General features: G+C 34.2%; 3 protein-coding genes across 5 annotated transcripts; all 3 read right to left on the reverse strand.

Moving 5' to 3' along the window:
- Positions 1-475: 475 nt before the first annotated feature.
- LOC102585598 (uncharacterized) lies at positions 476-11,847 on the reverse strand. 2 transcript variants are annotated; one of them, XM_006347857.2, is made up of 6 exons: positions 11,674-11,847; positions 4,764-4,854; positions 4,428-4,686; positions 1,630-1,774; positions 1,495-1,538; positions 476-861 (listed from the first exon to the last, which is right to left on the reverse strand). In XM_006347857.2, the coding sequence occupies exons 2-5, from the start codon at positions 4,845-4,847 to the stop codon at positions 1,520-1,522; spliced, it is 507 nt and encodes a 168-aa protein (XP_006347919.1). In that variant the 5' UTR covers positions 4,848-4,854; positions 11,674-11,847; the 3' UTR covers positions 476-861; positions 1,495-1,519. The 2 variants fall into 2 exon arrangements, with proteins under 2 accessions (XP_006347919.1, XP_015164490.1); XM_015309004.1 differs by having other exon boundaries at positions 4,764-4,864.
- LOC107060740 (uncharacterized) lies at positions 6,636-11,114 on the reverse strand. The gene is made up of 7 exons (XM_015308970.1): positions 10,877-11,114; positions 10,325-10,714; positions 9,557-10,230; positions 8,865-9,487; positions 8,578-8,717; positions 7,903-8,484; positions 6,636-7,801 (listed from the first exon to the last, which is right to left on the reverse strand). Exons 1-7 carry the CDS (start codon positions 11,112-11,114, stop codon positions 6,636-6,638), a joined length of 3,813 nt encoding a protein of 1,270 aa, XP_015164456.1.
- Positions 11,848-13,027: 1,180 nt separating the features above from the next.
- On the reverse strand, positions 13,028-15,487 carry LOC102585937 (malate dehydrogenase, cytoplasmic-like). Of its 2 annotated transcripts, none has more exons than XM_006347858.1 (7): positions 15,362-15,487; positions 14,503-14,661; positions 14,254-14,429; positions 13,907-14,184; positions 13,692-13,827; positions 13,416-13,527; positions 13,028-13,209 (listed from the first exon to the last, which is right to left on the reverse strand). In XM_006347858.1, the coding sequence occupies exons 1-7, from the start codon at positions 15,402-15,404 to the stop codon at positions 13,115-13,117; spliced, it is 999 nt and encodes a 332-aa protein (XP_006347920.1). In that variant the 5' UTR covers positions 15,405-15,487; the 3' UTR covers positions 13,028-13,114. The 2 variants fall into 2 exon arrangements, with proteins under 2 accessions (XP_006347920.1, XP_015164491.1); XM_015309005.1 differs by lacking the exon at positions 15,362-15,487 and adding an exon at positions 14,947-15,132.
- Between the last annotated feature and the right edge of the window lie 2,873 nt (positions 15,488-18,360).

Below are 18,360 nucleotides of genomic sequence, written 5' to 3' on the forward strand. Positions count from 1 at the left end.
CTCAAATGGACTAAAAATCGAGTTGGGTCATGACCCATCCAATTTGACCTGTTTAATCTCAATAATTTTAACATACTGTTATTTAACTTTTATAACCACTAATTTCAACTCAAGAAAACAACAAAAATAAGTTGCAAATGGATATTTAAATCCTAGAAGATATAAAATAGATAGTAATTCATACCTTCAATATGAAAACATGCATTACACTAACGCAAATAAAGAGTCTATCAGGTTGAAATAAGGGATTAAATCAAGCTCAATTCAAGATTCTTTAAAAATGAATTAAGGCTTGAATGAGTTGAGATTGAACTCATTCAAATTATCTTGAACCCAACCTATATTTGAGCTCATTTTGACACCTTGAATGCTAGTAATGAATAAGTTTAACCAACTTATAAACTTACCTTTTAAGAATTTGTTGTAAAACTACTTCCTTGGGTGCATTTATAGATGAACTTATCTCCAATGGAGGTCCCCTCCAACATTATGACACAGTTGACCATTTTCTCTGAGACCAAGTCATACCAATGCTGTTTAAAAAAGAAATATAATTCTCCCCTTTCTGAAGCAGTTCAGAAATTCGTATTTTTTTCCCCCCCACGTATGTAATATAGGAGGTCCCTTCATTCTATCAGTCAGTACACACTAGTCCATTTTTACTCTCAACTGTGGCACACACATTAAAGTTACTGTGAAGATTGATTCTAATGTTATTAACAGAACTAAGAGAATATAATTTGTATCCTTTCTGGTAATTTGATCATGAATCACCCAAATCTGCAATAACTTCAGTTTTTTCGAAAAGGAATCTGGCGAAGTGAAGAAACAATCCAGCAGTTCCGTTCCTGTTAGCACAGGCTGTAAAACCAGTAAGCACTTCTGATTAGTTTGCGGTGTAGACAGTAGATAATCATCGGAAGAAGTATGTGCCATCACACTGAGAGCAAAAGGGAAGAAACTATTTACAGAAACATATTGATTCAAAACTTGACAGTAACGAGGAAGCTTAATCATGTTATCCGAAATAAACAAATTTCCTCCACAACATGGGATGAAGTAAAAATATGAATACTGGTTGATTTTCAAATGTTGCTAATAGCTTGTTCACAAACAACTCTCATGTCATACGGGTGCATACACCTTCAGGTTTACAAGTCAAATTTACTTTAGGAAGGTAAACTAAACTGACTAACCTCCACTCAAGATTTCTTTAAGCTAGCTACACACTAACTCTGCCGTCAATAATATTGATTCTTACAGTTTCAAATTATTCAACAACTGAAAGCACCTAAAGAGTCTCTCATGCTATATGCTGTGAGTTACTGATTAATCAACAAAGAAAGATAAATTCACCACCTTCACACTACAACTTGTTTCTTGACGGATGCAAATGCTACAAGTGGATGGATACTCCCTTAATACAGAGATGCTGGTGTTTAAGCTACGAATGTGCACATGTGTAAGAGGTAGGAAGTACAAGGATTTACCCACCATATGCAATTATTAGTGAAGTTGATCATTCATTCTGCGCAATCCTGAATGGTCAAAAAGAAGTATATACATCAAGGCAAAAAAATAATTTGAAAGAAGACAGTTTAGAAGGGTAATGCAGACATCAAAACTTACTTTGGTTTGTCACTTAAGGTCACCATTGATCTGAGGACACCTGGACTAATCGTATCAGCAAGAACTCCTTGATCTGATATCCATAAAGACTTCTCCTTTACAACGCTCTGAAGTTTATTAGCTTCATAATTGAGTAGAGTTTGATCTGCACCAAGTAACCAGCTATTTGGACTAGTTCATGTTTGAAATATTGAAATTGAAAACAGGATAGAGAACCAAAGTAATCAATAGAGTTCTCAACAAGAATAAAAAGCAAATGAATTATCAACTAGAGAAAATAAAAGGGTAATGGTCATTCTAGTGCTTCAACTTGCATAAAATCCTTTCCTACATTCAATAAGACCATCATAAAGTGGCAAGTCATGATGGGTTGGCCTCGATAACAAAAAAAAATCTGTTCAAATGAAAAGAGTACGGGGAAATTTTAATAGCTGGCAATCAACACTGTAATTGTTAAGTTTCACATGATCATGAATACACAAAAAATATGGGCAGGGAGGAGGGTCGTGCGAAAGTGGTAAGTTATACTGGTAGTAATACAGACTGCATCCTTGAATGTATCTTTCTAATAAATTATTTACTCATTATATGAAAAAGAGAACAAAATATTGTTAGGCAATTTAGTAGCTGCAAGCTAAGAATCAGTTCAAATGTAAATGAGGGTGTTAAGGCCATATGAAGCAAGGTGATAGATAACAATTAAGAAACCCAACAAACAGGATAAAGTTTCCTCTAGAGAATAAAGATTCATCTCATACCAAACTATATACAACCCTTATGTTTGACTGGCACAACAAGTGATCCCTCCACAACAATAGAGTGACACGATTTAGATTACCAAGGACAAACAAGTATAATATTGTATCATTATAAATTACATCAGAAGTATGAGGACACCTTTTGAGCCTAGAATGTTTCAGAGTGCATTTAAGAAAAATTTATTTAAAAGTCTTTGGTTCTCCAAAAAGTATGTGTCATATAAAATGGAACATAAGACTATTAACTCTCAAGAAAGGCAAATTCACCCCATCACTTGTCTATAAACAATAATTAACTACATATTTTCAAGCTATCATGCTTTGCTAGGCCTCTCTCAAGTTTTGGACCAGTCAACTTGCTGCTTGAATTAAAGTAATTTACATCATAAAAGCTTATATATCATTCATGTTTCAACATAATTGGTAATTACTAGAAAATAATGGATCTCTCTCCGACACCTGACTCTTCTACCCTTCATCTCCTGATTTTTCCTCTGCCCATATACTCACTATCACAGTACTTTCTCACAAATACCTCAAGAGTCTCAAATAAGGCCCCAAATGATCATCATTTTCTCAGCTCAAAAGTATATATTGGTCCCACATATCGCTCTCTTCTGTAAGAACATGTTCACGGTCACTCACCCCCCGGTAACGGCCTCGGTACCAAGGGATCTAACTCAGTGGAGGGCGGCATCACAAAAAGCAATCACCAGATCACAAGCGAAAGTACTCCATGACTTGCATTTGATGTTGAGAAGATGTATATATTTGGAGATGTCAAAGAAGAAGCTTACAAGGACTTAAACTACTTGAAATAAAGTGTGGAAGCATAAAGGATGGTACAACACTTAACCTGGGGTTTGTATAGTAGTTAGACCACCAAAAAATGAGTTCAGAGGATATCACAGAGCCAATACGACGAGCTGGACTCAAAGGAAGACCCAAGTGGCAAGCTGGGAGGGGTCAGAGAGAAGCAGAGGGCCAAAGGCTATGCCTGGCCCTGAAGGCCCAGCCAGCAGCCTGCCTACCTAGTTGTCGATCCCAGATTATTTTTGTTTTAAGATCTATTTTATGGGCCACAATTCTTATTAGTGTCTTAGTTTTTAGATGATAATTGGACTTGTTACGCAAGGAGGAATCCTATGTTCTATGACTGTCAAAGTTTTCTTCAAATGAGTGATTAGTTTGTAAGTAATCTGCTACTCATCTTTACGTCTTTGTTCAATTGTATGGATATTTAGGAGGTGATTAGCTCTTTAATACTAGTTGTTGCCTATTTTCTCATTCTTGGAGTTCTTGATTTCTATTCTCTTGTCTTCTTCATCTCTATTCTATTTTACTTTTTGAATTTCAGTTCTCTTAGTTGCCTCATTATCATCCAAATAATGTTATTCCTCTAGGTGAAACCCCTACTTGGTAGGAAGTTCGGTAAAGATCATGCATCATTGATTTAGCCTATTATTATTCTTTACTCCTAATATTAATAGTCATGCTTAAAAAAAACCTCTGTGTTCTACTTTTTCTTCTCTAATGTGATAAACCCCACTCGAAACCTCCTGAGCTCAAGAGTAATCTTCTTTTTTCTTCCCTGGTACGATAAACCCCATTCGAAACCCCCTTCCCTCAAGAGTCAACAGTGGCCCCTTCCACTTTGTTCCCTTGGTGATGCGAACTCCCACCCTCTTGGTTAGAAATGGCTCATGTCACTGGAGCAACCTCACTTGAAACTCTTTGCATTCACTTTTATCTCCACTAAATCTGTGAGGGGAAAAAGGTCTCAACTCTCAAGGCTGTGTACACCTCAAATAACTTATATTAGCCAATTATTTTAATAAACTGCCCCTCTTTACTTGTAAAGCTTCAGTCTGAAATAGCACATGTTTCATATACGGAAGCTTCTTCCTCATGCATTCATGTATAACTGATTGTGATTAGATAATACAAAGGAACTATTTTTGCATAAAGATCATAAAGAGAGTGTTAATGGCGCATACTGTGTAATAAAGATACACAAAATAAATGTAGCAAGAAAGAAACCTTTCTCCAGAATGGTATGAGCAGCATGAAAAGGAATATTGGCAAATACATCAGTTCCTGGGAACATGACCCAAGTCTTCTCCTTTGAATCATGATTACCACAGGTTGGACAAACCTCTTTCACCAATGGTCTTGATTCAACATCCCTCATTATTGACTCAAAAGGTGTAGGAACACTTGTTTTTGTCGTCTTAGCCCTCCTCCTTAGTGCAGTTAATGCTTCCCTGTTCCCATTCCTTAATCTATCATTTTCAACTAACTGCATTGCATTACACATAGTTTTCTTATACATTTGAACAAAAAAAAATGCTTCAACCTAGAGGGCATTTCAAGTACCTGTTGCCGAGCTAATAAAAGACTTTCACCTTCAATTTCAACCTCAATAAGCTTTTCTTGTAATTGCTTCATCGAGTCGTCCATTTGATCTCTACAAAACACTAAACAATTATGAGTGTCCTCAAATTTCCACAAACTAATTCATCTGATAAATTATTGCAAGAAAAAAATATTATAGTTTTAAATGAAATGCAGATGCAAGTGACGAAGTCATCATCCCAACTTCTGGGCCAAAAAGAAAATAATAGTATAGAAGGAAGTTCAAGTGTAGCACTTCCAATCTCTGATTACCTTATTTGTAACACTATAAATGGATGATAGTAAAATGGAGATTATTATAACTTTAAAATCTCCCAATGACCTAATTAAATCCACAAAAAAATAATTATGGTGAGAGAAAAAGAATCTCATATCAATGTAATGTTATAGAAACATTTCGTTAAAGAATCTCATACATGCTGGTAATTGACACATTGAACCACATCATTACTTGCTCAAAGAGCAAAAACTGGCGCTGTAGAACTTTCTAACATGACAAAAACATACATCAATATCCATGTTATATATACTTTTCATATTTTACCCCCACAACATATAGATCAAATAACAAGGGTTAACTATTCTGGGTAGTGATACAATGAAAGTATACATCACATTAAGCTCAAACTCTGAAAGGACCAAAAGCATACTGGTCTTATAAGTCTAGTGATGGCAAATGGGTGGGTTGAGAAAAAATGGTTTGGCTTGAACCTGCCCATGTTTAATATATAGGTTATAAACGGGTTGTATACCGGGTTACATTAGTCACCCATGTTTTGTAATTGATCTTTCCTTTGTTTTAATTTTAATCATTTAGCAATTATCAATTAAAACACAAGAACAATTATATGATACGAACATTACACCATACCACGATCAAACAATAAATCTAAATCACAACAATAGTTTAACTAATATAAACAACCAATACTAGTCTATTCCATCTGGTTTTACAACCAAAACTTGGAAAAAAAACATAACCAGAGGCATAACATAAAGCTTGTAGCTAATTAATTAAAACATACTAGACTAATTTTGCTTATTTTTCAACAGGAATTTTTTTTTAGAAAAACGAACAAATTTACGAAGGACCACATCAATTTCTCCTAAAGCAAACTCTAATCGAGAAATCTTCCTAAAAACCCAAAAGATAATACCAGCAAGGCGCAGGTTCGACAGTTGTTCTTCTCTTCTATCCCTTACGAGAAAGGGTTTAAAGTTAGGTGGCAATTGGGCTGGTCGGAAATCAAATTTGGGCGGGTCATCGTTGTTCGACAAGATTTTTTATAAGCCAATTTAAGTTACCTATCAACCCAATTTTTAAAGGATTGAAATGGGTTGAGCTAATGAATGAGCAGATCAGCAAACGGGTTAAATTTAATTTTGTCATCCCTAAATACAATTTCAGAATTCAGATTTTAAATTTAAACTCGTTTCTGATACTCAATCATAAAATGGAAAAGGGCTACTTTTGGTTATGTTACTGGATAGTGATTCGATTGCAGGAATCTCAAGGATTCGAGAATCGACAGTGTTCAGGAGAGAACTCGAGAATACAATCAATGGAGATGCATAGAAGTAGAGAGAATAAGAGAGAAGAATGAATTGTATATTTCATATCTTGTATGGAACTGTATTACACTTTATATAGAATTGAAATACAACTGAAATGGATTCAATTCTAACTAACTGTTATTTTGATTTTTGTGCCTAACTAACTAACTGTAACTACTTCTATCACTAACTAATATATGAAAATCTCTTTTTCATGTAAGAGTACTCCCCATACAAAAGATCCTTGACCTCAAGGATCAAAAGAAGGAAATCATGTCTTCAGGACAGTAGCAAATTCCCAAGTGGCAACATCAGTAGCAGTCCAACCCATTTAACCAACACCTGAGCAACAACTTTGTTGCCTCTCTTAACCATCCTTCTTTGCAAAACAGATTCAGGACCAGGACAATTTGGATTAGCCAAATCAACAGTAGGAGGACAAGAAATGGAGGAAGGAACCCCATAACACCTCTTTAACAATAACACATGCACAGTAGGGTGTATCTTCACTGAACTAGGCAAAAGGAGGGTGTAAGCCACCGGACCAACTCTCTTGATGATCTGAAATGGGCCATAATACTTAGCAGCTAGCTTGTGGGAAGAGTGTTGAGATATTGTAGCTTGTTTATAAGGCTGCACTTTAAAATAAACCCAATCTCCAACAGAAAATTGTCTATCACTCCTATGAGAGTCTGCCTGTTGCTTCATCCGAAGCTGAGCTCTTAGTAAGTGCTGTTTCAGTAGCTGCAACTTGAGCTCTATATTCACCAACGTAGTGTCAACTTCAGTAGAAGCATAAGGAAGATGGAGGGGTGGGGGTCGACCATATAAAGCCTCATAAGGGGTTGTTTGAATGGCTGAGTGAAAACAAGTATTATACCAGTACTCAGCCATAGGTAAACAAGCTAACCAATTTGAAGCATCATCATTACAGTAGCATCGCAAATAGGTTTCCAAGCATCTGTTTAACACCTCAGTTTGTCCATCAGACTGAGGATGATAAGCCGTAGAGGTATTCAACAATACACCTTGCAGAGTAAAGAGCTCTTGCCAGAAGGAGCTCAAAAAAACAGCATCTCTATCACTAGTAATAGCATCTGGAAGACCATGGAGTCGGACAACGGTATCCAAGAAAACTTGAGCAACTGATTGAGCTGTATAAGGGTGTTTCAAGGGAAGGAAATGACCATATTTGCTGAGTCTATCAACCACCACCAAAATCACCTCATGCCCTTTAGACTTAGGAAGACCATCAATGAAATCCATACTGATTTGAGACCAAACTACCTCAGGAATTGGCAAGGGTTGTAACAAACCAGGGTATGCAACCAAATCAGACTTGTTCTTTTGATATACATCACATTTTTGAATGAATTCCTTCACCTCCGTCCTTATGTTCTTCCAATAAAACAGTGTCAACAATCTCTTGAGGGTAGCTTCAACTCCTGAATGACCACCAAGAGGCCAGCATGCCACAAGGTAATAATGTCAGTCCTCAAGCTCTATACATTTCCAATCACAAGCTTCCCTTTCCTTCTCAACTGACCCTGTAACCAAGTGAATTGGCTGTGGGAAGTAGGATCCGCCTGTAGCTCGGTGATTAACTGATGCAACTCCTGATCTGAATGCCAACTCGCCACTATAGCTTGAAAAAGATCAATATTAGTAGGTGAAATTATCAAAGCCAGAAATTCAGCTCCAGTCACTCTAGAAAGTGCATCAACTACTTTGTTCTCAATGCCCCTTTTGTACTCAATAGAGTAATCAAATGGCATGAGCTTAGTCAACCACAACAATTGAGAATTAGTATGCAACTTTTGCTCCATAAGAAACTTTAAGGCTTTCTGATCAGTCCTAATAACAAACCTCTGACCTAGTAAGTATTGAGACCACTTAGTAACGGCCTGAACAATTGCCAATAACTCCCTATCATATACTGATAAGGCAGCATGCCGGGGAGACAAAGCTTTACTAATAAAAGCTATAGGATGCCCTTCCTGCATAAGCACAGCCCCTATCCCATAGCCACTAGCATCTGTTTCAACAATAAAAGTCTTGCTTGCATCAGGCAAAGCCAAGACAGGTGCTTGAGTTAGTGCCTCTTTCAATTGTACAAAGGTTTGTTGAGCTGTGGAATTCCATTTGAACTTATCCTTCTTTGTAAGATCATTGAGAGGTCAACTAATCATCCCAAACCCTTGGATGAACCTTCTATAATAACCAGCTAAGCCTAAGAACCCTCTCAGCTGCTTAAGAGTAGTTGGGGCAGGCCAACCTTTAACTGCTTTTGATCTTCTGAGGATCAGTAGACACACCCTCCGCACACCCTCCGTTGTGATAAAGTGACCTAGGTATTCAATCCTTCGAACACCAAAGAAACATTTACTTTTTCTAGCAAATAACTGGTGCTCCACCATCTTCAAAAAGACAGACCTCAAATGCAATACATGATCTTCTATGGTCTTACTATATATCAATATATCATCAAAAAATACCAATACATGCTACCTTAGAAATTGCTGGAACACGGAATTCATTAATCCTTGAAATGTGGCTGGAGCATTTGACAATCCAAAGGGCATGACCAAGTACTCGAAATGCCCAGCGTGAGTTCTGAAAGCAGTTTTAGGCACATCCTCATTAGCCATTCGTAGTTGATGATATCCAAACCTTAAGTCTATTTTAGAGAATATCTTGGACCCTCCCAATTCATCCAATAGGTCCTCCACTATAGGAATCGGAAACTTGTTCTTGATAGTAGACTTATTCAAGTCCCTATGATCTACACATAACCTCCATGACTCATCCTTTTTGCCTACTAACACAGCTGGTGACGCAAAAGGACTACAACTAGGTTGTATAATCCCTTGATCCAACATTTGTTGTACTAGACCCTCAATAGCATCCTTTTTTACTGAAGGATATCTATAGGGTCTCTTATTCACAGGCTCCACACCAGATTGTAGTACAATTCTATGATCAAATATACCTCTAGAAGGTGGTAAACCAACAGGATCGTCAAATAGAGCAAAAAATTCTGATAATACCTCCAATAATGCAGGATTTTCCTCATCCTGTTTGTCATTTTCCAATGCATGCTCCTTCATTTCATCACTCCCTTGAGGGACTACCTGAATCATGCAAAGTTGGGATTAATTTCCTGAGTGTTTGGACAATCTTCCAGCACTAGAAGTTAATACTTGACTGCTAGATCCCTTGAGTAAATGCTTTCTACCCTTGTACCAAAACTCCATTGTTAAACTCCTGAAATTCATCTTGATATCACCTAATGTTAACAACCACTGAACCCCCAACACAACCCCACATGAACCTAGTGGAAGTAGTAGAAAGTCAGCTACAAACCCGGCTTCCTGTAGCAACCAAGTGACAGTAGTCATTTTGTCCACCTTCATACTTCCATTAGCTGCAGCAACCACCTCAGTGTTAATGGACTTCACCTCACACCCTAACTGCTTGACTAAACCAGGATCTATGAAATTATGAGAGCTACCAATGTCAATGAGGATATGTAATGCCATTTTAGAATGATACCCAGTTACTTTCAAAGTCCTAAAACCTAATGACCCATTTAAAGCATGCATTGAGATCTCCATGTGCTCCACAGGTTGCCCAAAATCTAACGTGTCACTCTGTGATTCTTGCAAGATATTCCCTTGATCCTCTACTGAATCCTGCAACTCATCCCCTTCATCCACTTCCAACAAATATAACTGTTTAGAAGTTTTACACTTGTGTCCTGGCGTGTATTTTTCAGAGCAAAAATAACACAACCCTTTGGCCCATTTTTCATTCATCTCCTCTAAGCTCACAGTTCTTCTACCGACTCCTTTAGAAAAGCTGGAATTATTGCTACCTGGAGTAGGTAAAAGAAGCTTACTAGTAAAATTCCTTTGGTCCAAGAACTTCCTTGTATGCATCTGAGGTTGATTATGGTCAGGTTGCCTCACCGCCTGCAGGTATGCTTCCTGCATTCTTGCACTCCTGTACACCTGAGATAATGAAGTAGGATTGGTGATCTTCAGCAATATTCAACTCAGGTTTCAGACCCCCAATAAAACAGCTAATAGCATACCCTTGTGACAAATTCACCCTTGTCAAGTTTCTCTCAAACACCGACTGATAATCCTTTACACTACCAACTTGCTTGATCTTTTTGATTTCCTCCATGGGATCATCAAAATCAGTACCGAATCTATCAACCAATGCCCTCACATAGTCACCCCAATTGGGTGGTTGTAAGTATGGTCTATATCGCATGAATGACAAATGCCATTGGATGGCCTCCCCTTCCAATTGCAGAGCTGCAACTGTAACTTTCTCGTCATGACCAACATTCTCTATGGAAAAGAATTGATCAATTTTGAACAACCATGACCTAAGATCTTCCCCCTAAAACCTCAAGAACTCCATTCGTGACCACCTATTGAAGTTCGATTGGTGAGATTGGGAATTATTACATGTGCGAGGACTTCTTTCCCTTTCCCTAGGAACCCCTAAACCATCATTTCCATCAGAAACACCCTCCTGTCCCAATGGAACAGTACCCCTGCGATTTTCTGCTGAAATCTGATTCCTCAATTCCATCACTGCATGATCTAATTTCTCCAAGGATGAGACCTTACCAGCTAAATTCCCCATCTCTATTACCAAATTTTGCATCATATCCCGTAAATCCCCAATTTCTGCTACAGAATTGTCATTATTTGTTTCCCCAACTGGTCGACTTCCTTTCGCCATCGTTGCCAAGGAACGTTAAGCTTTGATACCAATGTTACTGGATAGTGATTCGATTGCAGGAATCTCAAGGATTCGAGGATAGATAGATTGTTCAGGAGAGAACTCGAGAATACAATCAATGGAGATGCATGGAAGTAGAGAGAATAAGAGTGAAGAATGAACTGTATATTTCATATCTTGTATGGAACTGTATTACATTTTATATAGAATTGAAATACAACTGAAATGGATTCAATTCTAACTAACTCTGTTATTTCGATTTCTGTGCCTAACTAACTAACTAACTAACTAACTAACTGTAACTACTTCTATCACTAACTAATATATGAAAATCTCTTTTTCATGTAACAGGTTCTTGCATTTGTTGTACCAAATATTGAACCGAATTATTTTGGTTCGGTTCGGTTTTTGTTAGTTTGGATTTTGATCAGCCATCTATATAGAAAAAAAAATTAATTTCACAATTCACAAACTAACTAAAGCAAAATCAGAAAAAAAAAAAAGTAAACGGAAGAAGAAAACAGAAATCAAGAAAACAAAAAATAATCAAATACCATACCTGGACTGGACTGGTCGCTGCCGCTGATTGGCTGCTGCTGGTCGCTGCCGCTGGTTCGCTGCTGCTGGTCGCTGCCGCTGGTTCGCTGCGGTCGGCCGGAAGTGGGAAGGGAAGTGCGGCGGTGCACTGCTGATTGCTGAAAAGTGGACAGTGGTGACCTATTTTTGCATTTTGTTTGCCTATAATATTTACTATTATTTAATATTAATAATTAATATAATATTAATATATATTATAATAGTATAATATTACCCGATCCAATTTTAATTGTCATATTTTCCTTTTTTAGAATCAAATTATAAAATTTTTGACTAACATTTTACCATGTATTTTTTATCATATTGATATGCAAAAAATTGCAATTTATAGTACTTTTCGTATATTTTTTGAATATCTAATTTTTTTTGTTTTAAATATCGAATTAATATAATCTAATTTAATTTTAAAAATTAGTCAAATTGACTTTCGAAAAGCACAACATGACAAATAAAAGTGGACGGGAGTATACTTTGGTTAAACCAAAATACCAAAAAATACAAAAATACATATCGAAAACCAAACCGAAATACCGAAAATGTGAAAACATATACCAAAAACCGAAACCGAAATACCAAAAAAATTTGGTTTGATTTGGTATTTTGATTTTTCGGTATTTATGCCCAGCCCTACTTTTTTACTTTCATAATTCAATTTTTATGAGAAGATATATAAAATATTTAAAATTGTTCATAAAAAATAATATATTATATATACATAGTTATAAAAAATATGTATATAATTTGTCGGTTTGATTCAATTATTTCTTGATTGTTTAGCAAAATCAAACCAAATATTATCGTTTTTAATAAATATAAAACCAAATCCAGATAAAATTAATTTATTTAATCGACTTGGTTCGATTTTTACCGAAAATGTGAACATCCCTAGTTTACAGTAACAGAATTATACACAACATTGCATGAGTTCTTTCTCCTATTTTGATATATTGTATACGACTCTTGTGAATTTATTGTGTGGTGGAACCATTTACTTCTCACCCAATTTTTCTGTTTTTTAAAATGTATTTACTCAAAGAATTTTAATTTTATAAATGCAAAGGTGTAATAACTCTCGTTTGATGGCTAGGAAACATCATATGTCAATTTTAACGAAAACAATATTTGATGCTTTGATCTCTTCATGGTATCATAGGAATTTATGAGATTCAGAACTCAAAAGTAATTAAGCAGAATATAGTATTCAACTTTTCAGATTGCGCATCGGAAAATAAAAAAGAGTAGTTTGGTTATACAAGAGAGAAAGAAAAAAGAGACAAGGAATCATATTTTATAAAGTAAAAAGATGATTCAACATATTAGTACGTAAAAATAAATTGAAATTCCATTTATTTCATTCATCTTCCAATGTTTATTTCCCTTGATGAGCAGAATTAATCGCGATTTTAGTTTAGGCATGAATACGCCAAGGATTTTTCCTCAACCAACTCCTTCGCGGTTGCATCCATCTTGGCCTTTGAAAACTCGTCTATCTTTAGACCTGCATCAACGATGAGGATCTTTAGGCAAGCTTTAAACAATAGATACTCCCTTCGGTTCATATTATTTGTCTTTTAAAACTTTAGGCTACTCCTTAAGAAAGACATTCTTAATATCCTTAATTATATGAGTATATCTCTAATGTACTCTTTTACTGTCCCAATTATTGAAGTATGTAATTGATCATAAATGAGACCAGAAACTAACCTTGCACAATTGACCATTCTCCTTTCTCACAAGTAACAGGGAAAGAGTAAATTAAACCAGCTGGAATGCCATAAGATCCATCAGAATAGACCCCCATTGAAACCCATGTCCCCTGAACAAAACATGTAACAAAAATTTAGCCCAATAGAGAAATGACATGCATTTTATAGAGGTAAGTAGTATACGGAAGGGAAGCCTTGGCATAACTGATAAAATTGTTGTCAGGAGGTGACCCATTTTAATTAGAGTGAGTAACAAAAATGGATGATACTTAACCTTTGGAGTGCCGAGAACCCAATCACGTATATGATCACAAGCTGAGCTAGCTGCAGACAATGCACTTGATAGCTTTCGAGCTTTTATGATAGCGGCTCCTCTTTGTTGCACTGTGGTGATGAATTCCGTGTTCAACCTAACATTTTTATATTAGTACTGATTTGATCTTCTTATTAGAACGAAAAATATGAAAGACTTAACTGTAGAGCATTTACCATTGATCATTAGCAACAAGTTCTCTGACAGGCTTTTCTCCAGCAGCGGTTTTCACCGTTGCATGATTCACATCTGGATACTGAGTTGATGAGTGATTTCCCCATATTGTCACATTCTTTACATCACCAACGTGAACGTTTAGTTTCTCCGAAACCTGACCTAAAGCTCTGTTGTGATCAAGCCTTGTTAGGCAGGTGATGTTTTTCGCTGGAAAGGAAGGGGCAAATTCTTTCAAAATAAGTGCATTGGTGTTAGCTGGATTAGCAACAACCAAAACCTGCAACAATTCGAGACCACGATTAAACTGTAATGTTACAGAGATAATTGAATAACAAAGTTTTGTTACCTTGCAATCAGGGGCAGCATGCTGCTCTAAGGCAGAGGCCTGTGCCTTGTAAATTGAAACATTTTTCGTCATCACGTCCTTTCTTTCCATCCCTTCTTTTCGTGGAAATCCACCAACCATAACAGCAACATTGACGCCTTTACAAGCTTCAACAACATCCGTGGTAGCAACAACATCTGTGGAACAATAAATTTAATTAACAATGTAAGAAATTAAGAAAAAAGTGGTTTATCTCTTACTGCATTTTACCTTTGAGAAGAGGAAAAGCTGCATCAATCAATTCCATTTTCACTCCTTTTAAGGACTCAGCAGCTGGTTCAATATCAAGCATGTGTATGATAACAGGTTGATCAAGGCCTAACATGGCTCCTCTCGCGATCATCGGAACAAGAGCATATCCAATTTGACCTGTTACAAGATGTTCAAACCAACAGGAAGCATCAACATATATACAGTTTTGACAATTTTAGTTTTCAGATATAAGACAATTGACATGATTTTCAATTCAATTCCTTCTTGAAGCTAACATCTTAAACTTTTAGATGAGATGATTACACTGATAGTACACTTCAACATGGTATCACAACAAACAGAAGACCTGAGATTGAATTCACCGCCACCAAGACAGAATAAATCAAATAAAAAGTTCACAAAAAAAATGCAGTAACATAATGAAATATAAATTTAACATGCCTGCAGCACCAGTAACAAGCACTGTAATAGGATCCTTTTCTATATTCAAGAAGCTCCATATATGCCTAACAATCTTCCATGACAAATATGCACAACCCAACAAAACAATAGGCTTTTCAATTGAACCCCAATATTCCATTAATTTTATAATTAAGAAGAAAATTCACAAATAATTGAAATTAGACACTGTTAAAATGATACCACATACATAATTTAAAGGAAAATTTCACACAAGAACAGCAAAAGACTTTAAAGACAAGGCACCTAACTAACCCAATCAAATCAAATACCAAAGACAAAATCCACAAGCTATGAAATAGAATAGTAACTCATCCATGTCAAGAAAAGAACCTCATACAATTATACCAAAAAATTAGAACATAATAATGGTTAATTTAAAAAATAATAATTATACCAGCAGCTCCAGTGACAAGAACTCTAGTGGGCTGTTTTGCCATGGTTGAAAAAATAAAAAAAATGTAGATTTAGTGTGAGTTAGAATATTGTGATGAATGTTAAAATTGTTATATATATGGATTTTAGGATGTTAATATCGAAATTCAAGGAGAATTATAAGGAGATAAATAGTCATCAAAAGAAAATGTAGTCACATGAAAAGCTGCATGTTAGTTGATGCCTCATGGACTTGGCACTATACTAGTTAATAATGGTTGAATAAATCAAATTCAAAAACCTCAAAACTTTATGTTAGCTTAATTATCCGCTTAACGTAGATAATTTAAATAGTCACGGCTAATTTGGATGCTGAAAACTTGTGAAAGTGTGACACATACGCTGATACGTGAGTTTTCTGGTCCATGTAAGATTTTTATAAAGATAAAATTTATGTTTTATCTTTTAAAATCATCTTTTTTCTTTGGCCAAAATCTGTAAAACAAAAAAAAGTCTGAAATAAATATTTTGATTATAATTTTTTATTTAATTAAAGATAATGATATTCTAATCAAATTCCCTACGTTCTATATACTTGGCCAAGAAAAGAAATATACATATTTAGAACAATAACTATATATCCAAAGAAGAATTAAATATACGTAGTTGAAATATAAAATCATTGAAAAATAATACACAATTTTTTTCTTTTTATTAAAAAACACCATTTGAACTTCATTAATTTGGTTAAATGTCCTTTTAATTTGTCTAAAATAAATAAACTTTTAACTAATATTTGGATCCAAAAATAAATATACATATAGTTGAAACAAATAATCATTTTATCTAAATAAAAAATCAGGATACAATATGCGATGTATATTTTTTAAAAGAACAAGAGTATTACCATTAGAACAAATAAATCTTTATATTAATTATGTGGCAATTAATAGTTGAAAAATATCCTACTTGAAAGTTGAATTTTATTTTTTCTCCTGACTAAAAAAAGAGTATATTCACGCTTTTTGCCACAACGTCTAGAAAGATCGAAGCTATCAAATTACCAAATTCAAAAGATAATTAAGCTAACATAAGATTTAGATATGCACGGAATAAAACTCGCCAAATTCAGAAAAAAATTGATCTATTCGGCCTAATATTTTTGGTTTTACTTTTACTTTATACATCAAAGAAAAGAAGACCTAAACTAGTACTTTATTTTTGGGCATGTATATAATTAATTCATCCTTATTTGATTCGTGAAGTGCTAATAGTCCTTCTTGTTTATCAAACCGAAGAACTTTTAGGCATGACAAAAGCTCTTTTCAAAAAGTAAAACTAGTGAGATTCAAAAACGCAAGTACTATCTCATTACAAATATTTGAAATTATCGGGCTACAATAATTTGTTGTGTTAAGAGTGTCCAAAATATGTTATTTAATTATTTCGCATCTCATTTTACTTGTATAAATGATATTTTATTCCGACAAAGGGTGTCGAAATTGAACACCATGACCACATTTAAAAAAAAAAAAGGACACCCTGACCACCATGCAGGTGTTTGTCTGTTCAATATGATGGAAAATGTTTTTTCTAAAAAAATAAATGAGTTTTTCTCTTCATACAAATATTTTAATTAGCAAATTAAGGATAAGTAATATTTTGAACGGAGGACAAAGGTAAACCATTTGACAGAGTTTAAAAGGTAAATCTAAAACCTTTTTCTCTTTGCGTAAATATTTAAATTAACAAAAATTTAAAATCCATGAAATGCGGTAAAGTGGCGCAATTCATGCACGTCCAAAAGATTAATAAAAAAAAACATAATTTCAACGTTACCGAAATAAATTATAAAATTGAACTAAATTTGCCCCACCTTATCTAGGATGTGGATTGTGGGAAGTAGCTAAAGTCTAAACATACGTTTAAGTTGGATGGGTTAATCATATTTTAATACTAAGATTTATAATTTGTTTGATCAAATTTTCAAGAAGCTAAAATTGTTTATTTTTTAAAAAGTTCAGTGTTTGTTCAAGTTTTTGAGAGAAAATAAGTATTTGGGGGAGTAACATCAATTGTTTTTCAGAAGCTAAAAAAATAAATTACTTTTGAAAAAAAATACACTTAAAAATACTTTTTTAAAACTTGATTAATTACTACTCAAAAATACTTTTTAAATTTATTTTCCAAGCATGAATTGCTTCTCACAAAAAGTATTTTTCTTCTGGCTACTGTTTATTGGTCTCAATACCTCCAATATAACACGTTAATTATTGGCTCAAGATAGACATCGGGCCATGATCTAATTAGCTAGTATATAGCCTAAACATAATTAAAAAAATAACAGTTAATTCCATTAATGTGCAACTTTCATTTATTAATGAAAATAAATGAAATGGAGGTCTCGAGTTCGAGTTCGGAGAAAATCTTGTTGGGAACACCACTCCGAATGAATTTTGCAGTGTGCGATCTAAATTTAGTCGGAGCTCTAATGTGGGCTTCAAACACCCGGAGAGAAACAAAAAAAACGTTGGTGTACGAGATAACAACGATATTTGGATTTGAAAGTTGATACTAATATATCAAGTATCACCTCACCTCCACGTAAGACAAAATGAGATCAGAATAACGTTTATATATATATATATATATATATATATATATATATATATATATATATATATATATATATATATATATATATATATATATATATATATATATATATATATATATATATATATATATATATATATATATATATATATATATATATATATATATATATATATATATATATATATATATATATATATATATATATATATATATATATATATATATATATATATATATATATATATATATATATATATATATATATATATATATATATATATATATATATATATATATATATATATATATATATATATATATATATATATATATATATATATATATATATATATATATATATATATATATATATATATATATATATATATATATATATATATA

The sequence above is a fragment of the Solanum tuberosum genome, unplaced genomic scaffold, assembly GCF_000226075.1.
Source record: "Solanum tuberosum cultivar DM 1-3 516 R44 unplaced genomic scaffold, SolTub_3.0 scf00095, whole genome shotgun sequence".
Classification (NCBI taxonomy): domain Eukaryota; kingdom Viridiplantae; phylum Streptophyta; class Magnoliopsida; order Solanales; family Solanaceae; genus Solanum; species Solanum tuberosum.